Raw genomic sequence first — 18,941 nt, forward strand, 5'->3', positions numbered from 1 at the left:
ACACTTGTATATATGTACTTGTATATATTTACATAGATAGTATTTGCATAAATATAAACACATCTATATATTTATAAGTATATATTATAAACCTAGATATATGTATAAGTATAGATATATCTATATGTTTATACATGTATAAGATATATACTTGGATGTCTCTATATCTATTTGTTGAGAGAGAGAAATATGGTAAAATGTTCACGTTTGGGGCATCTGGGTGTAGGGTTTATGGAACCCCTTTGTACAATTCTTGCAATTTTTCTGTAAACCTGAAAGTAGGTCGAAATTAAAAATTTTAAAAGAAAGAAACCGAAGCGGATGTCTGGCTCGTGAGAGTTGAGGCTGAGGCTTGAACCCAGTCCTTCTGGCCCTAGTCGGGGTTCTCGTTCTTGTCCCACAGCCTTCTCTTCCTTCTGGGTGTGGACCTACAGGGGAACCTCAGGTGGAGGTCAACGCTGGGCAAATGGGTTTCCCAACCCCCTACTCATTCACCTGCGGGAAGGGACCCTGACACGGGCACAGGCAGGAGGAGAGCAGGGGGTGCCCTCTGGGGGCGCTGCGGCCACGTCTCCAGGATCTTTTCTTGCTGCTGTAGCACTAGAGGAAGAGATGTTTGTCTGGGTCCTGGTGTGGACACAGGTAAGGGGGCCTGGCTCAGCCTTTGAGGGTCTTCTCTGGGCTCTCATCTTTGTCTCTTACCCACCGGTCCTCCTGTCTTCCCTAAACATGTGCAGGAAGATATTTTCAGTGTAATAGATCCCTCCCCTCATTAATTCTTTCCCTGTATCTTGGATGGGGCCATTTGTCTCATATGCTTCTTATATTTCAAAATGTTGCTTCTCAAGAGTTTCAAGAGTAATTGAACGCAATGGCCAAAAGAGAAAGGGATGAGCCTTGTTGGCCATCCAACTCTTTGAGTTTGTCAATATATGTTCAGAGAGCGCCTGAGTGGTTCAGAGTTTGGCAACTGGGTTCAAAACTTCACTCTGCCCTTTGGACCTCAGTTCCCCACCTGCAACGTGGGCATGACGATAGCATTGACGTTATTGAGTGGTTTTGAGGATTAAATGAGATAAGCATATAGGTGTTTATTATAATGCTCAAAAAATGTTAGATGGTAGCAGGATTTGATGGTGGCGATTTTGTGCAGCAGTGCAAAAGATGTGCCATTGGGAAGGCCATGTTGCTTTCCTGAACCCAAACTCATCTTCCCTGGAATTGCATTTAACCAGCCAGTGCATTTGATAGATTTCATGGCCCTCTGGATAAAGATGTGGGTTTAACCTGCCTGGCAAATATTCTTCTCCCAGTGTTTCCCACACAGTGTGTAACTCAGGGCTTCCTGGCCTGGCCTGGGGGTTGTCACTCAAGCTTCCATCTTTCCTGGACACAGAACTGCACCATGGTGCTGTAATTTTCCAGAAAGCACCTTCTTCCCCTGCCTCTCCTTAGTGAGTGTCAGGCAACAGCAGTTTGCTGGTGTGGAGGGAAAGTCGTCCGTTTTCTGAGGGGGAAACAGCACCAGGCTTTCATAAACCCCATGCAGGTCCTCCTTCAAATACGACCACTTGCAGTCTTATTACTGTAATAATAGGGATATGAGCACAACCCAGGGAGCTTCCCAAATAAGAAAGCTCCAGAACATCATTATTTGAGGGTACAAAAGCTTCCTATTTTTTGGGGGGGTTAAAATTATCTGTAAGTACTTCCAGCAGGACTTTTTATGCCAAAACTCTGCAAAAAAAATTCACTCTCCATTACCAGTTTTGGAGGAGAAGGTTCACAGCTATTTGTGTTGACCTAGTTCTCTCAATTATTTTTCTTCTTGTGTTTGTGTCTGGTTTGTGTGTGTGTGTGTGTGTGTGTGTGTGTGTGTGTGCGCGTGTGTGCGAGCGCATGTCTGAACATTTTGGGGAGTGTCTTTAAATAGTATGTTTGTGTGTTGGCCAGTGGGGCATGTCTAACAGCTTTTGAGATACAATTCACATGAATTGTAATTAACTCATTAAAAGGTACAGTGTGCAGTGGCTTTTGTATACTTACAGAGTTGTGCAATCATCACCACAATCAATTTTAGAACATTTTCATCACTCCAGAAAGAAATCCTGTACTCATTGGCCGTCACTCCCCACGTCTGCCCGGCCCTTACAACCCTAGGAAACCACTAATTGACTTTCTGTCTCTATAGATTTGCTTATCCTGGATATTTCAGATAAATGGAATTATGCAACATGTGATCTTTTAGGGTGAGCTTCATTCACTTAGCATGTTTTTAAGGTTCATCCATGCTGTAGCATGTATCAGTACGTCATTCCTTTTTAAAGCCAAACAGACAGTATTCTGTTATTTGGTTAGACAACGTTTTGTTCATCCATTCATCAGTAGAGGAACATTTGGGTTGTTTCCACTTTTGGGCTATTATTAATAACACTGCTATGAACATTCATGGACAAGCTTTTGTGGATGTGTGTTTTCATTTCTCTTGAGCATGTATCTAGGAATGAAATTTCTGGGTCATACAGAAACTATGTTTAACTTTTTGAATAACTGTCAAACTGTTTTTTAAAAGGGTTGCCCCATTTTATATTACTGCGAATGTATCAATATTAAGGTGACAATTTCTCCACATCCTCACAAATACTTGTTACTGTCCATTTTTTTTAAATTATAGCAATCCTAATGGATGTGAAGTGACATCTCATTGTGGTGTTTTTTTTTTTTTTTTGCGGTACGCGGTCCTCTCACTGTTGTGGCCTCTGCCTTTGTGGAGCACAGGCTCCGGAAGCGCAGGCTCAGCGGCCATGGCTCACGGGCCCAGCCGCTCCGCGGCATGTGGGATCTTCCCGGACCGGGGCACGAACCCGTGTCCCCTGCATCGGCAGGCGGACTCTCAACCACTGCGCCACCAGGGAAGCCCTCATTGTGGTTTTGATTTGCATTTTTCTAATGACTAATCATGTTCAGCATCTTTTCATGTGCTTATTGGTCATTTGTGTATCATCTTTGGAGAAATGTATATTCAGATCCTTGGCCCACTTTTAAATTGGGTTATTTGTCTTTTATTATTGAGTTGAAATAGTGTTTTAATATATATTCCAGATACAATTCTCTCATCAGATATACGTTGTAAATATTTCCACCCCGTTCCGTGGGTTATCTTTTCACCTTCTCCATGTTATCCTTTATAGCACATAGTTTTACATTTTGATGAAGTCCAATTTATTTTTTTCTTTTATTACTTGTGCTTTTGGTGTCCTATCTAAGAAGGCTTTACTTCGGGTCACAAGTATTTTTTCCCGTATTTTCTTCTGAGAGTTTTATAGTTTTAGTTCCTACAGTTAAGGTTATGATACATTTTGAGTTAATTTTTGTATATGGAATTAGGAAGGATCCTACTTGATTCTTTTGGACTTGGATATCCAGTTGTCTCCATTTTTAAAATATAGAGATAGTTCCATGCCAGTTGGTAAATAGTGTCCCCTCTTTTGCTCTGGCAACTCTCCAGACCTCCTGGCCATTCCCGTGACTCACAGACTGACTTGTCAATGTCTGGCACAGCAAGAGGCCTCAGGTCTCTGCTGGTTCTGATGCTGTTAAGTATTTTGAATATTCCACCTATGTGTTGGTGTGTGCTGTGACACAGTCTCAGGGTTGGAGATACTAATATCAATTCAGAGATGTCCCATAACGTGCCATGAATAACCATGTATTGTATCTCGAGGGGGTGCTGCTAGAGCAAAGAGAAATGCCACCTTTTCTGTAATTAGCATGTCCGTGAGGAGTAGATGAGAGTGGACCCTGCCCAAGAGTGAGCTCAGTAGTTCCATGAAAACCTGTGAGGCAAAGATCTCAGAGGCGGCAAGAAGAGAATATTCTGCTGTGGTTTCTCCACAGGCAAACGTGTAGCCCATCTTACGCTCCCATCACAAATGTGCCATCTAAGGACCAGGGAGATGACCTGGGGGTGTTCCTCCTGTACCATCCTGTAGGGGAGATGCCCTGATTCTCCCTTCGCAGAGCGAGTCTGACAGTCCACAATTTGATGGGATGGAAGGACCTCTCTCTTTTGAAAGATCGAGACAACTTCCCTAGAAGCCTCTAGTTTGTGGATAAGTCTGGTGCCTGGTGCCTCCTAAGCCCCCGAGACTGTGCAGCTCGCCAGGCCACGGAGAGGGACTCTGCCATTGGACGGGCTCTGCCTCTGCCAGCCCTTCTGTCCCCTCCCTCCCCCCGCCCTGCTCAGCCCCTCTCTCCTGCAGTGTCTTCGTTCCACATTTCTGGATAATTATCTTTTTGGCAATGCCCCTTCTGCGTGCTGCGGAGCAAACGGTTGAGTCTATGGCCTTTTCCCAAGTGCTATTTCCAGCTGGGCCGTGCCATCCTGTTCTGCTGTAGTCCAGGGCACAAAAGGTCAGGGGACTTGCCGGGAGGACAGACTGCGTGGTGTGGAGACCTCCTGGCCTGACTGTTATGTGGTCATTAAAGGAATATCTTAGGAAAATCAGTGAGAGCATAAGACAGAGTACCCTGGCCCCAACCTCACTGAGTGACCTCATAAAAGGTCCCTATGACACCATAATGGATGAGCGGTCAGGAGAGACTGGGTATATATTTAGGGTGCTCAGGTATGGCAGGGGGAGGACAGAGGGCAACTAAAAATGGAACGGCTGCTGCCTTCAAACAATGATCTCACGCTGACTTTATAGAGCAAGACATGAGGACAAGTCCCTGACACGCGGCAAACCCGGACAAAGCGTAGCTCTCACTATCTTGTATAGTGATTACACCTTACAATTGTATTTAAAGTTGTTGTATTGGATGATTATTAAAATATTTTCCCCAAATTCTATCTGTAATGAAAATAATTCTTATTTTGTAAAATATTTGCAAGTGATTTTTCTAACCATCTAAATACATTTTTAGGAATAACCTAATTTGACTGCTGAATTCCAAAGCAGCAATGCATTCTGTGCATATCTATTGAGCAATCACTAATACTAGGCCCTGGGAGGTACCCAGCACCAAGATTATCTCCAGGCCAAAGATGCATCCCCCAGCTCAGGTTCAAGTGTAAAAGGGGAAGAAAGAGAGAGAGAGGGACAATTAAAGAGAAGGGAACATGTCAAGCTCTAAAGTTCTACTGACTTTAAGCAAAACGTGAGTCCACAAGAGTCTGACCCCATCCATCTGGTCTCTGTCACCCTTCCAAGACATTGGGGTCAAACTCTTGCCGACGCATGTGTCCAAGCTTCTTGAATCAAGGCCCCAGACCTCTGTGGTACCCAGCAGTGTCCCAGGAGATATCAAAGCCACAGGATAAATGAGGGTGCTGAATTATCCATTTTATCTGAAGATCTTTATGAGAAAAACTACGTTTATAACAAGACAAAGAGGGAAATATCACGGATTAAGATGTGCATTCTTCTATAAGATAAAAGTTGAGACATGAAAGGACTCGCACTCTTGTGGAGGGCCACTTTGGGGCTGACCTCAGATTCTTCAGGCTGTATGTTCACTCACCCCTTTTCCTAGAAATACTCAGGTGGGAAATCTTGAGAAGTTGTGGCATGACCCACGTCCATCTCAATATGTAATCAGAGGGAGACCGCTGGGCCTGGAAGGGCTGGGGTGTTGCTCGCCTTGGGCTTTGGCCTTTGTTCAGTTACCTGCAAGACTCGCCTTTAGTGAAATGGCTGATTACTCTCCCTTCTCACCTGCCTCCCAAGCCTCTTCATAGAACTTCCTTCCCTTATTCCTCTTATACCCTTTCCCTACCGCTCCAGTGTAGTAGATACAGATTGATTGTGTCTTCCCAGCACACATTCTCCCCCACCCTCCCCATCTCTATGATTGTAGCATCCTCACTTTTCTTCCTCTTCCTGCCCCACTCCTGGCTGTTGCGACTGGACCAGCAATGAACACATGACCTAAGCTGAGCCCATCAGAGTTCTTCCTTGGGATTTTACAACTGAAACAAAGCAAGAGAAACCATTTCTTTCCCTTTGGATCATCAGTTCTAAGGCCATGGCCACAGAGTTAATGACATCTGTGTACCTGCCACCTGGAGGAGAGAAGACAGTCAACACTGAAGCAGAAGCTGAAATGAAAAAAGAAAGTACTGATGCTTTCAAATCCCTGATCTATATCATAGGGTCTTTGGGACGATTAAATTGAGCACATAGTATGTGCTCAATAAATGCTAGATAATATCATTTATGGAGGAAGGCACTGAGGTTAAGTGCAGCTAAGCTAACTTACTCAAGGTGACTTAGGAAGCAGTGGTGTTGGCATATGGACTCCTGGCACCTCAGTCTCCTGGGAGTAGTGCCACACATTAGAAATGCAATTTATATAAATAAATAAATAAAATTTAAAAACTTCTTGTAACTGCATTTTAAAACGTATAAAAATACAGGTGACATTTATTTTAATAATAATAATAATTTTAATAATAAATAATAAATAATTTTAATAATAAATAATACCCCACTTCCTTATGCATTCTAATAGCATCTTGTTCTTATCCTTCATAATCCAGCATTATTATTATTTTATTATTATTATTAAATTATGTGTTTCCAGTTGACTGAAAGCTTCAGGAGGGCAGGGACTTTGTTCACGTTGTATCTCTTTGACACATTATTGAATGAATTAATTAATAAAAATAAATATCGTTATCCTTGATAAATATTCTTGAATGAATGGATGAATAAAAATAAGTGAAGGAGTCAATCCTTGGCCTCAAAAGTTCCTACCTATTTTGTGCCCATTCAGAATAGCTGGCCTTCCTTCCTTCCTCTCTCCCTCCCTTCTCCTTCCCTCCCCCCTTCCTTCCTTCCTCTTTTCCTTTCTCTCCTTTCCTCCCACCCCCTCCTTCCCGCTCTTCACGAGATGTAACCGAGTTTAGTGGGGATCAGCTGTGAGGCAGGCTGTAAGAAATCAGTTACAATTAATAAAAAGTCCTACATTTCCTAATTACATATATCCTTACGCTGTGAAATACCTGGAAGGGCACGTGAGCAGAGGCTGTGACAGCGAGGAACCCAGTGTTACAGCCGACCTTGAACATGTGTGAAGATGGAGAAAAGGGCAAAATCCGTCTTCAGCCCTGGCGAAATCAGCCTTGGGTTGGCACTTGGCACCTCGACCTCTCTCATTCCTTCCTTCTTTACCCTCTGCCCTGCCCTCCCTCCCTCCAGTATCCTCCTTCCTGTGCATCCCAAGGAGATCGGAGTCTCGGAGCCTCTTCCTGTCTCCATTCTGGAAGGACCACAGGCTTTACTAAGGAACATCTACACCAGCCCTTCTCACACTTCAGTATGCACGCTCATCACCCAGAGAGTCCTGGGGAAACGCAGCCTCTGATTCGGTGGATCTGGGAGGGGCCTGAGAGGCTGGATTTCTAACAAGCTCTGCGGGTGATGCTGGTTCTGCTGGCCCAGGGACCACACATGGAGGAGCAGAAATATAGAAGTAGGACAAGCCTTTCTTGTGCTAATATGGATGGCCTCTTACAGCAAAACGCTGGTGTGCAATTCTCCTGAAAGCCCATTCCACCAGGATGGGAGATGGAATGAAACGAGTGGACAGAGCCCCTCATCTTGTCCTGTGCTTAGTTAAAAGTATAAAGTCAAAGGCAACAGATTCCAGGTTATCCCTCTGGCCCAGCCGTTCCCATGCCCTTGCATTCCACTGCCTTCTATGCAGAGGGTGGGCTGCAGTGAGAGCTGCGGTGCTGGGTCCATCCAAGACAGGGTCAGGCCAAGTGCATCAGGGTCCAAGAGGTCTGGGTCAGAACACTTGGCCAAGTTGAATAAGGGACTAAGCTTGGGTTTCCCTATCTATAAACTGGGGACAACAATACCTATTGCCTAGGGTTGTTGGTGTCGTAAATAAAAATAATATTTGTAATGTATTAAGTAATTACTATGCATGAGACAAATCATTATGCATGACGCATTGTTTGTTCTAAGCGTGAATTAACTCATTCTCTCAACAATCTATGAGGGAGGTAAAATTGTAATTATTCTTTCTGGTTTAAAAGAAACAAAGCTCAGAGAGATGCAGTCAGTATCCCAAGGTCACACAGTTAGGGAGTGATGGAACTGGGATTTGAACCATGGGAGTCTGACCTGGCGTTTCATGACTATCTGTGGATGTTCAGTGAATGACTGAGTGAACGAATGATCCTCAGTTCCACTGTGAGGTCCAGAGAAATTGCTCTCTACCTCTCTCACGTATATTAGTTATTTAAAAACAAGCCAAAAAAAAAGCTTTTTGAAGAGCTAACATATTCATTCACATAGTTCACAAGGAACAAAGGGATATAAACTGAAAGATATCCCTCGGGGCCTTGACCTCCAGCTGCCCAGGTCCTTTCCTTAAATTAAGGCGGCCACTCTTACCAGCTTCTTGTACAAACAAATGGACACTCTCCTTTTAATTCAGATGGTAGCACGCCATATGGAATGTTCCGCGTGGCTATCTTTCACTCCATGGAGAATGTTCACGTTACCAGAAGACTTTCTGAAACTCCATCCCCCTCTCCCAAGCCTTAATGTCCTTGTCTGTGCCTTGGCCGAGGGTGGCTATGAACATTAAATAGAATGCATGGAAGGTGCTTACCATGCGGCCTCTCAAATAAGAAGCACTCCACTCCATTTACCTGACTGTGTTTTATTTAAGTGGGGTAAAGGAAGTGAGAGTTGAAATGGCCTCCACTCCGTTCAGGCCTCTGAGGCCAATGCCAGCTCCTGAAGGGGACGAGACTTCCTGTCGGAGTTTGTGGACAGATAATGAGCCATTCACCCCCAGACACAGGAAGGGAAGAAGGAAGGAGCAAACAAAAAGATGGGCGAAGAAAACTTCAAAGTCACTCTGAAAAATAGAACCTGGGCCCCTTCCCACCCCGACCCCAAACAGGCCGACTCTCCCCGTCGAAGGCCTCGCCAGCACTGAGGCGGACACCATCTGGCTTCAGACACTTTCCCTCCACATGCCAGCGTCAGGCCAAGCAAAGTGGGGCGGGAGGAGAGAAATAAATGGGGTTGGTTCACACAGAGCCTCCAGATTCCATGCTGCAGTGATGAATAGTGTACAAGGCCCAGAAAACACAGCCCTGTTGAGTCTGGGCCTCTTATTCATCCAGAGGTGTGAGCGAAGGGGAGCAGGGTGCTTGTCCTGCTAAAATGTGTGAGCTACGATTCTAGGGGCCTAGCAGGAGCCCCAGGTCACTGGAACAGTCTGTTAGCCAAGCCGGTGGCCTGCCCGGCTGCCGTGCGCCTCCCCATGACGATCTGGGCAGGAGGGGTCTGTCTCTTAGTATCATGAATTTCTTTCTTTCCTCCTGTCCATCAAATCCCATTAAAAAAAAAAGAAAAAAAAAAAAAACCCAACGTAACATTTAAATAATGGTAAGTTTCTTTTACTCTATAGGTATTTTTATCACTGTTTAAAAGATTTTTTCAAATTACCCCTGGAAACTCCCACTATCTAATAATTATCAGAAAAAAAGGAGAGAGGAAAAGGAAAGGGAGGGGGGAGAAAAAAAAAAGCCCACAAGAGGCAGGGAAGCTCTGCTTTGTCAGGGAGAAGAAAATAAAGAGAAATCAGCCCAGCTTCAAAGGGCGCATTTCCATAATTGCCCTGTAACTTTGGCAAAATAAATCTGAGCGGCTGAGAAGAGCACAATCTCTCAGATGAGTGCACTCCAAGGGCCCCGAGGGCTGTGGGCCCACTTGTTAGCCGCCTAGAGCAGTGAGAGAACGCAAGAAAAAAGCTGTAACATCACAGCCTTCCCGTCCTAGACGGTCAGCCCCGGAGTAAGGCCTTACCCTGCCTCTGTCTCCCTCTGGCTCCCTGACATGGGACACACACGTGCGGGCACGTGCACGCACACACACACGCACACACACACACTCCCAGGTAAAATAAGCAAGTAAATAAATAGACGCGCTTATGTGCATGGAAGGGCTGGCAGCAGTCGAGGTGGCGATGATTCTGAGGCAAAACCACAGGAGTTAAGCTTTCATCTGTGACAATATTCCTGTAACCTGTTCCTGATACAAATACCCAGGGAGAAAGGCCCCAACTTTGCAGACACACATCCTCCTTGGGGCTGACTCTGCCCCTCTTGCCTGAGACCGTCTAACCTTCAGTGGCTCCCGGGCACCAGGCTGAGTTGAAAACCCGCTCTTTTTATTTCCCAGGCTGGCAGAGTTTCCCTCACACCGACTTCCCCATTCCAGGGCCAAAAGTTTTTAAAGAACAAAAACGCCCCACTTAGTGCCCTGCTTTAATGTTTCTCTCCACAGAGCTGTGGTTTCCGGGAGAAACTATCTTCCGTGATTGCCCCAGACTCCTCTCCCCTCCCTCACTTCCGTGTTTCTCAAGCTTGGCACTGTTGACATTTTGGACTGGATAATTCTTTGTTGCACGCGGCTGGCCTGTGCCTTGCTGGACCTTTAGCAGCTACCCTGGTCTCCATCCATGAGATGCTAGTAGCACCTGTAACCCAGGCATGACAACTGAAAGTGTCTCCAGACATTGCCATCTGTCCTGGAAGTGGGAGGAACAGCTGGTTGAGGACCTCTCTTAGGAGCTCTTCCAGGTCTCTTGCCCTGAGTACTCATCCCTTTCACCCTCAGGAAGAGATGCCTTGTGGGGTTTTCCATCCAGACCATCAGGAGAGCCTTCGGAGGGGCTGGAGCTTCTGTTCAAAGGCGAGCAGCAGCTGCATCAAAGCTAGGTTGGTCACACAATAGATGGACACTTTCAATACGGTCAAGTTGGCTGCCTGGATCAGATGACAGTGGCCAATTACGATCCAGAGGTGGTTACTAGAAAGGTTATGGGGCCTCCTTATCCCAATAATTATCTTTGGACCCACACTTCCGACATTCATGCCTAATCCTAGACAATGTTGGCTTTGTAAGAAAGTTTGAATAAATTTGTCTCATCCAATCTCCTCCAAGTGGCAGATGGTGAAAGCGGGGCCTTGAGAAAGGATGAAGCTTGCGCCCATTCAAGTTGGAGGTGGCTCTAACCACAGATGCAATTTTTACACACCCGCGGTTGCCCATTTTCATTTGATGGAGGTAGAAGGTCCATACAACCAGGAACTATAGGATGCAGGGGACATTTCTAGAAGGATATAAATAATTAGGCCCAAAGCGAGTTCCTGACAGAAGCTCCCAACAAACCAGTGAAGACGTCAGACATCCAGCTCCTCCCCAAGTATTCAATCCCTCTCTCTAACCTTCCAGAACTCAGGCCTAAGACAGCAGACCTGCCAGGTGCCCAGAGAACAGCAGCCCAGGAGCCCTCCCTCTCCCTGCTGCTCCCCTGGGGCAGGTGAGTGGCTGGAACATCCCTCCTTCTCCCCAAAGCCTCTGTTGCCCTAGCCCTCCGGCCCTTCCGTGCTGCCTTCTGCCTGGACCCCGCTTCCTCCTCGCTGTATTCCAACCAAAAATAAATTCAACTGAAAACCATGAACGTCCTGGTCCCAGAGGTGGGCCATCACTTAGGGAGATAATTTTATTCTCCTCTGGCTCCGTGGCCCAGCAAAGCAGCCCCCCTCCTCTACCTCCATGCAGATAATGAGGGAAGCAGTGACATATACTCCCTCCTCTGACCTAATTGATTATCCACACACACCTCCGAGTGCTTTGCATAACCAGCCCCGACAGGAGGAACCCCTTCCAGGCAGAGTGACTGACATATTTTATTTCTAACTGAACCCTAATCAGGACCAAGAATGAGATCCCCATATATTCTCTCTCTCTGCCTTTCTGTTTTTCTCTCCCTCTCTTCCCTAGCTTTCTCTTTCCTTTTTAAATTTTAGGGCCAGATAATAAAGGACAGAGACAGTTCCTAGGATCCTTGAAAGGAGGGCGTAAGGCAGGGGACTCAGGGAGGAGGTCCCAGGAGGTGGCTGAGGAATCTGTTCCTTGGTGAAATAAAAGTGGTACAAAGAAGTGGTCTCCTCTTCCCCTTTTTAGCTGAAAAGCCTATGAGGTTCCTTTTCATTTTGATCACATTACGTTATGGGGGTCAACGTGGGGCCATCTGAAGGGGCCATGTGTTCTATGGGATAGAGAAGATACACACATACAGTGGGTCTCTCCCAGGTGTACCTCAACCCTCCTCTGGCATCACACATCCCGCCCTTTCAGTGGGGCACGATTGGTCTCCTCCAAGGACTAATATCCCCAGAATAGGATGGACTGAAATGCTGACCAAACCTCAGAGGTGATCAGACCTCTCCAAGCTGGGCCTGGCCTCTTCACACCCATCTCCCTCTGAACAGACTCACGCACGGTCTCCTCTCTTGCTGGACGGTCCGTGTGGGAAGGCTGCCTGACTTCTCTCACCTGCTCGCCCTGCTGCACTCCTCCCCGGAGAGTGTCCTTTCTCCCTGGGTTCAGCTGGGTCCTCAGATGTCTGAGTGCAGACACCTGGCTTTTATGGCTAATGGGATGGGGTAGGGCAGAATACTACCGGGAGTTTGAGGAGTGGGCTTGAGATTTTTGGAATATAAAGATAAGACTAGGGCTATCACTCCTCCTACCACATGCCAGCACTGGACATGCTTTGTCTCTCATCCTCACAACCACCATGCCAGGTAGGTGTCATTATTCCCATTTTACAGATGAGGAAATGGGGGGCAGAGACGCTCACTGTCTGCCCGGAGTTTCCCAGGATGCAGAGAGGGGAACTTCGGCCTGTGCCGAAGCTTGTGAGGCACTCACTGAAGGGCTATCAGGCTGTTGTTCATGTAAAGATACTGATGTTAACCCGAGGCCTCTGTCCCGCCTCTGAGGTCCAAGGCCCAGGCAGTTGAAACGGACGCCACGTCTGGGGCGCTGTGCCCAGGGTCAGAGCTGAACCACAAGTCTGTGCCTGCCACCTGGGAAGGAGCCTGAACCGAAACCTTAGACGTCTCTGGCCTCTGGGGAAGGGACTGGAAGAGCGAGTCCCGTCCTTGCAACATCTTCGATGGGTGTGCGCTCCTGTTTCACCAGCCCCCGGTGGGCCCCAGCGGCTGCAGACAGACCCTCCTTCCCACCCGCCCCTGGGGCGCCGTCACGCCGACGGCCCCAGCCTCCGTGGGGGTCACCCGCGCCGGCGCTGGCGGCTGTGCCCGATGGGTGGGTCCTTGCCGGACTCCCTCGGCTCCCGCCGAAACTCCAAGATGTACAATATGACGCGGCGCCTTGTTCCGTGACTTCGGGTGTGCAAGCGCTCCCCAAACTTGCCGGGGACCCACGAGATTGTGACATGTCCCACTCTGCGGGGCAAAAACCAGGCGTCTGGCCGCCCTATAAATTTACTAACTCAGCATGCGGAAGGAGATGCAAAAACGACACCCCCAAGGCGCCACTCTTCCAGCATCCCTACAACTTCTTTCAGTCAAAGTTGGGCAAGGCTAGCTGACTGCAAGAGAAAAAAGAGGGTGCAGAGGGGACGCGACGCCCGGCCTGGCTGGAGAGGCCGCCGAGGCAGGCGCCGAGCGGCCCTTTTGTCCTGCAGAGGGAGCTCCAGCCCCAAATTTCCCGGCTCCCTCCCCCGGCCCGACCACCCCCGTCCGGCCTGGAGCCGGAATCCCGGCTGGGCCGGTGCAACTGCCCGAACCCCCCGCGCCGGGACCTCAGAAAGCTGCCCTTTCAGGGTACTTCGGCAAAACCCACTGGGATGCCAAGACGCACATGCCGCCCGGAGCCCCAACGGGCAATGTGGGCTGGGCAAAGTCACCAAGGGGAAAGGATGTGCACCCCTGGATTCCCCGCTCCTGCATACCCCCCCACAACTCACTGCCACCCCACATCCCTGCATCTATATGACGAGTCTGGGGATCAATGTGGTTGGAAGGGGGCCCGAAGCGGAGCTTGCACAGCCCCTTATGTAAGACTGAGAAAGCCTCAATTGTGCCTATCGAAGAATGGGGGAGGGAGGCGTCCAGATCCTTCTCCCAGTCTTTCTGCTGCGTCATCAGAGAAGGCCCCAAGGCCCCGCGGTTGCTCCAGTGGACCGGGGAGTTGGGCCCAGTTTCCCAGCTCCTTGTAGGTAATCTTGCCCCCTTTCCCACCTGTCTCCTCTGCCCTTTCTCTCGGGCGCCCCAGGTACTTCTCCAACCTTCTCTTCTCCAGCGGCGCCCCCAGCCCGGCCACTCCAGCTTCTCCTCCGCCGTCCTCCGACTACAGGGCCCTGACTCGCCTTGCTTCTCTTCCGCTGATTCGGGCGACTCTTCAAACATGGGGGGATGAGGGTGTAAAACAAAACAAAACGAAAAGCACCAAACAGATCCCTCCGGGGGCAGACAGGCAGGTTATAGTCAAAGTGGCAACAGCTCATTTATTTAGCCAAAAATAGATACTTTCTTGTACAATTTGGTTCACACATATGTACATTTTTCTGTATATACAAAAAAAGTCAAACACGCTTATTCTCACTGAAACTCCACCCCCCCCCAAATCAACCGAACAAACCTCACAAACTCAGCTAATGTGGGGTACAGAAACCACCGGGGGAGGACCGGGGGGAGATTTGTTTTATTTCTTTTTTTGTTTCGTTTTCTTTTTAGGTATTCATACACGGACATGCTTACAAGTCATAACTATACAGAGCGATTTGGTTTTTACAATTATTACAACGATTTAAAAAAAATTTTTTTTAAAAAGAACTAGGATGAGGAGAGAGCCGATAAGACCAGAGCGGCGTCCAGGTGGTTCTGGGGCCTGCAAGAGAGAGGCAGTGGTAGCAAAGGAAGTGAGTTAGGGGCACCGACGCTGCCTAGCATTGGGAGACCCAACCCGGGGCTGAGGCCGGGGGAAGGGAGACGTCTCAATGTGCAATGAGGTCCAGCTGTAGATGCTGGTCTTCCGGTTTAACTATAAGGTTGGGCGGGAGGCGTCAAGACCCGAGGTGCACTGCTGGAAGGTGGTGGAGCTTCACGGAGCCACCGCCCGCTCCGAGGTACACTGGGCCCCGCCCGGGTGTCTGGACTGGGACTCTCGAGCCATCTCTGGGCCCGTGGCGACGACGGAGGAGTACGTTTCGTCCCCTTTTAGAAGCTCGTCCTAGCTGCGTTCCCCCGGGGGCAGAAGCCCGAGTTTCCTCCGCATTCTTCCCTGCCCCCGACTGCCAGTCCCAACACCCCACCCCAGCTCGGGGTCTCTTACCGCCTGGGCACGGGCTGGAAAGCTGTCTTGAGTAACTTTTTCTCCACTTCCAAGGCACTACAACGATCTACGGGAAGCGGGAGAAAAAGGAAGGGCTTTAGATCGCTCCATTCTGGCGCCCAGGACCGCGGGAGGCGGGAGCGGAGTGGTAAGCGCCCTGCGCCCCCCGGGACCTGCCCGGGCGCGACCCCCAAACTCGCCCCCTCCCTCCGCATCCTGGGCTCCGCAGTCACCTGTTCCGCCCTCGGGCTCCGCCGGCCGAGCGAAGGCGGCGGCGGCGGCCGGGTGGCCCGCGGCTCCGGGAAGTCCCAGCAGGTGTGGAGGGGCCGAGCCCAGCAGGGAGAGCGGGTGCGGGTGCGGGCGTGGGCCGGGCGGTGGGCCTGGGAACGGCCGGTTGGTCCAAGCGGAGAACTTGCCCAGCGGCGCCGAGACGAGTCTCTGAGCCGCGGCGGCGGCGGCCGGAGAGAGCTGCAGGGCTGGGGGCGCGACGGCTGCCCCGGGGGGAGAACCCCCCGCGCCCGGAGGCGAGCGGCGCGGGTTGTCCGGGCTTGTGGCGGTCTCGGCCAGGGACCAGATCTTGGGTTTTTGCAGGGCCGAGGCGGGCGCTGGTGCGGGAGCGCAGGGGTCCAGGCCTGCTGAGGGCGAGGGCGGTGATGGCGGAGTCGCGGCCACCGGCGGTGGCACTGGGGCCAGACTCAGGACAGGCAGTGGACGCTCCTCCAAGCCCTCGGAACTGTCGTCGGAGTCGCTATTCTTGGAGTCTGAGGTGGGTTCCAGGCCGAGATCGCCGTCCCTGTGCGCCGCGCCAGGCAGGGCCAGCTCGGGCCCCGCGGTCGCGCCGTCTAAGTTCTCCAAATCGATCTCCTCGTCCTCCTCGTCGTCAGCCAGGCCCTCGCCCCCGGTGTCCTCCTCCTCCCCCCCGAGTTCCTCCTCCTCCAGCTCCAGTTCGCGTTTGCTGTCTTCTTCATCCTCCTCCTCGTCTTCCTCCTCTCGCTCGCTCCCGTAAGCGTTGCCCTCCTCGTCCGTGCGGCTGCGGGGCGCCCAAGTCATCTTGTTCTCCTTCTTGAGGCGCCGGCGCGCGTTGGCGAACCAGGTGGACACCTGGGTGAGGGTCATCTTGGTGATGATGGCCAGCATGATCTTCTCGCCCTTGGTGGGGTAGGGGTTCTTGCGGTGCTCGTTCAGCCAGGCCTTCAGCGTGCTAGTGCTCTCCCGGGTGGCGTTCTTTGGACGGGACGGGTCCCCGAACTGGTACTGGCCGTATGGGTAGAAGGCGGGGTGCGGGTGAGGAAACGCGGTGGCCGCGGCCGGATGCTGCACCCCCGGGCTGTCCTTCAGCTCATACTGCGTGCCCTGTACGCACAGGGAGAAGGAAGGGACACGCGCGAAGGGAGCGTGGATGAGCGCTGGCCATCGCCGCCTCCACCCTCCCGGCCCAGGCCCCTCTAGTCTACTCCCGCGCGTACACCTCGTACGGCGCCCCAGCTCCAACCTCCCCGCTGCGGCTCCCCGGCCACTTACCAGCTGCGGGAAGATGGGCAGCTCGGCCGCGTAGGGCAGGAAGGCGCCGTAGCCTTGGGCGGCTGCGGCTGCCGCTGCCGCCGCGGCGTAGGGCGCCCCGTACACGGACGAGAGTACGTTGGACAGGGACCCCGAGGCAGCCAGCTCTGAGGCTCCGGCTCCCGGGCCGCCCCGTGCCCCAGCGCTGCCACCGCCGGCGGCGGCCCCCGGGCGCTCGGGTGGGTAGAGCGGGCGGATGTACTGGTATCCGAGCTGGGGGAAGGACATGGTGGCCCGCGGGGCACGGACGGAGAGGGGGCCGGGCCCCTGGGGCCGCCCAGCTCAGCGCCGCCCGCGGGCTGCGGCGCGCATCGGGGGCTGGGCCGGGCTGGGGCCGCGCTGCCTCCCGCGCTGCGCTGCGCTCGGCGTTTGCCTATTGATCTGTTCCGCGGCGGCGGCGGCGGCGGAGGCAAGGAGCCAGGTCAGGTCCGAACAGATTGGCGGAGATTCCCGGGGCTCCGGGCTCTGATTGACATTTCTACGGGCCCGCAAGCCCCTCCTCTCTGCGCCGCGCTCCCTCCTCTCGGCAGCCGGAGCTGCCTCTGCCCGCGCCTCGCTTCTCACTGCCCTCCTCTCCCCGAGCTGTGTCGCGCCTCGCTTCCCTCGCCCTCCTCTAGTTTTCACTCCCCCTCCTCGCCCTTCCTCTCCCCTCCCCTTTCTGCGCTCCTCTCCCCCCCCCCCCCACCAACCCCCAGGATCGCTTCCGCTCCTTCGGGCTCTTTCACTTTCCTGGATGCTATGAAACTCTCGTCTTTCTCTTCTCTTTCCCTCTCTCACTATTCCTTTCTCTCCCCTCTCTGTTTCCTTCACTCTTTCTTTTCTTTTTAAAACCTATTTCTCTCTACTCACACTACACTCCTCGCACCCCCAACCCCGGCCTCTGCGCCCCGGGCTAAGGCGGCCTAAAGTTGTGGACACTTGGGGTGTCGTGCGGGGGGTGCGTGTCCGTATCTGTGTCTGTGTGTCCTTCCCCACCCTCACCCCCCTCCCTCGCCCTTCCCCAAATCTCGGGTCTGACGTCGCGCCCTCTTATTCGACTTTTCCTTGCGTCTCCTTCGCGAGTCACCAATCGCCTGGGCGCCCTGCAGGCGAGGCCGCCCACCCCCGCGGATACTGCGCGCAGGGATGGGCGGGGCGGGGGCGGGAGCCCGGGCTCTGCTAGTCCCTTCCCGCCCCCTCTGGCCCGCGGCGGGAGGAGGGGGGGCGGCGAGAGGCGCCGGGACCGGGGTTAGTACGGGGTCAGCTCGCCCCTCCCGCTTCCCGCCTCTCGGTACCTTTCCCCCCGCCCCGGCGCGCGGGGCCTGGGTCGGGACCAGACCTTGGACCAGGCGCTGGGGCTTTACTCTGCCCGGGTCCGCTTTCCAGCTCGCACCTCTGGACTCCTGGCCACTCTCAGGCGTAGGGAGGGAGCTTGAAGAGTGCGCGAGGGATCGGGGGTGCGTTCTAAGGGAGTCTTCAAGGACCGTCTGTATGCCCAGGGAGGCGAAGCAGCCCCCTGCTCAAGAGGACCAAATCCTGCAGTTAACCACGTTAACGCCGCACGGGTTTCAGGGTGCAGAATCCCGTCTTAGAAATGGCGGGGGTAGGGGTGGTGCCGAAGGGTGGACGCCCCGGGAATCCTGGGGAGCGACGTCAGGAAAGTGGAGGCTGCCCGTGCCCTAAGCTGGCGTGGGATGGGGGAGGAGCAGGGAGCCGGGTGGCGGAGGCTCCAGGAACTTTCGGGGAGCGCTTGGAGAAGTTTGTATATTGGAATTTTCGGTCCGTAGAGATTCTTCGTTTCACTACCCCTTGTCCCGCTCCCGGGTCTCTGCGCCAACCTGTTTTCTTTTGGCAGGTATACTCCCTCCCGCTCGGGTGCGGATGGGAGGCAAGACTTTTAGTTTTATAGTGGGATATTTACTAAACCAAACCTGAAATCCCAGTAGCCGGGCGCCCACCTTCACGGATTAGGGCGCGCAGCCTAGAGCAGGATTGAAATTCCCGGTATTGCGGCGGCTTCGGGCTAAACGCTTTAGGCCGCTGCGGCGACCTACGCACAGGCCAGGCCTGCAGCAGGAGCGCTCCGGGGACGGCACCCGGGGCGGTAACTGCCTTGTAGTTGCCAGCCCTGGCTCGGAGGCGGAAACTGGCCGCCGCGGGCTGATTGATAGAGGAATCGAATCCGAATTCCACCAGAGTGGAGGGATGGTGGAATCTTGG

The 18,941-nt window shown here is 52.0% G+C and overlaps 1 protein-coding gene across 1 annotated transcript; it reads right to left on the bottom strand.

Moving 5' to 3' along the window:
* Positions 1-14,329: 14,329 nt before the first annotated feature.
* On the bottom strand, positions 14,330-17,697 carry IRX3 (iroquois homeobox 3). The gene is made up of 4 exons (XM_032611824.1): positions 16,704-17,697; positions 15,416-16,535; positions 15,183-15,249; positions 14,330-14,738 (listed from the first exon to the last, which is right to left on the bottom strand). Exons 1-4 carry the CDS (start codon positions 16,968-16,970, stop codon positions 14,684-14,686), a joined length of 1,509 nt encoding a protein of 502 aa, XP_032467715.1. The 5' UTR covers positions 16,971-17,697; the 3' UTR covers positions 14,330-14,683.
* Positions 17,698-18,941: the final 1,244 nt, after the last annotated feature.

The sequence above is a fragment of the Phocoena sinus genome, chromosome 19, assembly GCF_008692025.1.
Source record: "Phocoena sinus isolate mPhoSin1 chromosome 19, mPhoSin1.pri, whole genome shotgun sequence".
NCBI lineage: Eukaryota > Metazoa > Chordata > Mammalia > Artiodactyla > Phocoenidae > Phocoena > Phocoena sinus.

Bases quoted from the DNA above. Each gene is read 5' to 3' on its own strand.
- IRX3 (XM_032611824.1), bottom strand. From the start codon at position 16,970: ATGTCCTTCCCCCAGCTCGGATACCAGTACATCCGCCCGCTCTACCCA. The intron at 16,536-16,703 runs GTAAGTGGCCGG...CTGTGCGTACAG, and splicing joins TGCCCATCTTCCCGCAGCTG to GGCACGCAGTATGAGCTGAA. The intron at 14,739-15,182 runs GTAAGAGACCCC...TCTCTCTTGCAG, and splicing joins TTCCAGCCCGTGCCCAGGCG to GCCCCAGAACCACCTGGACG.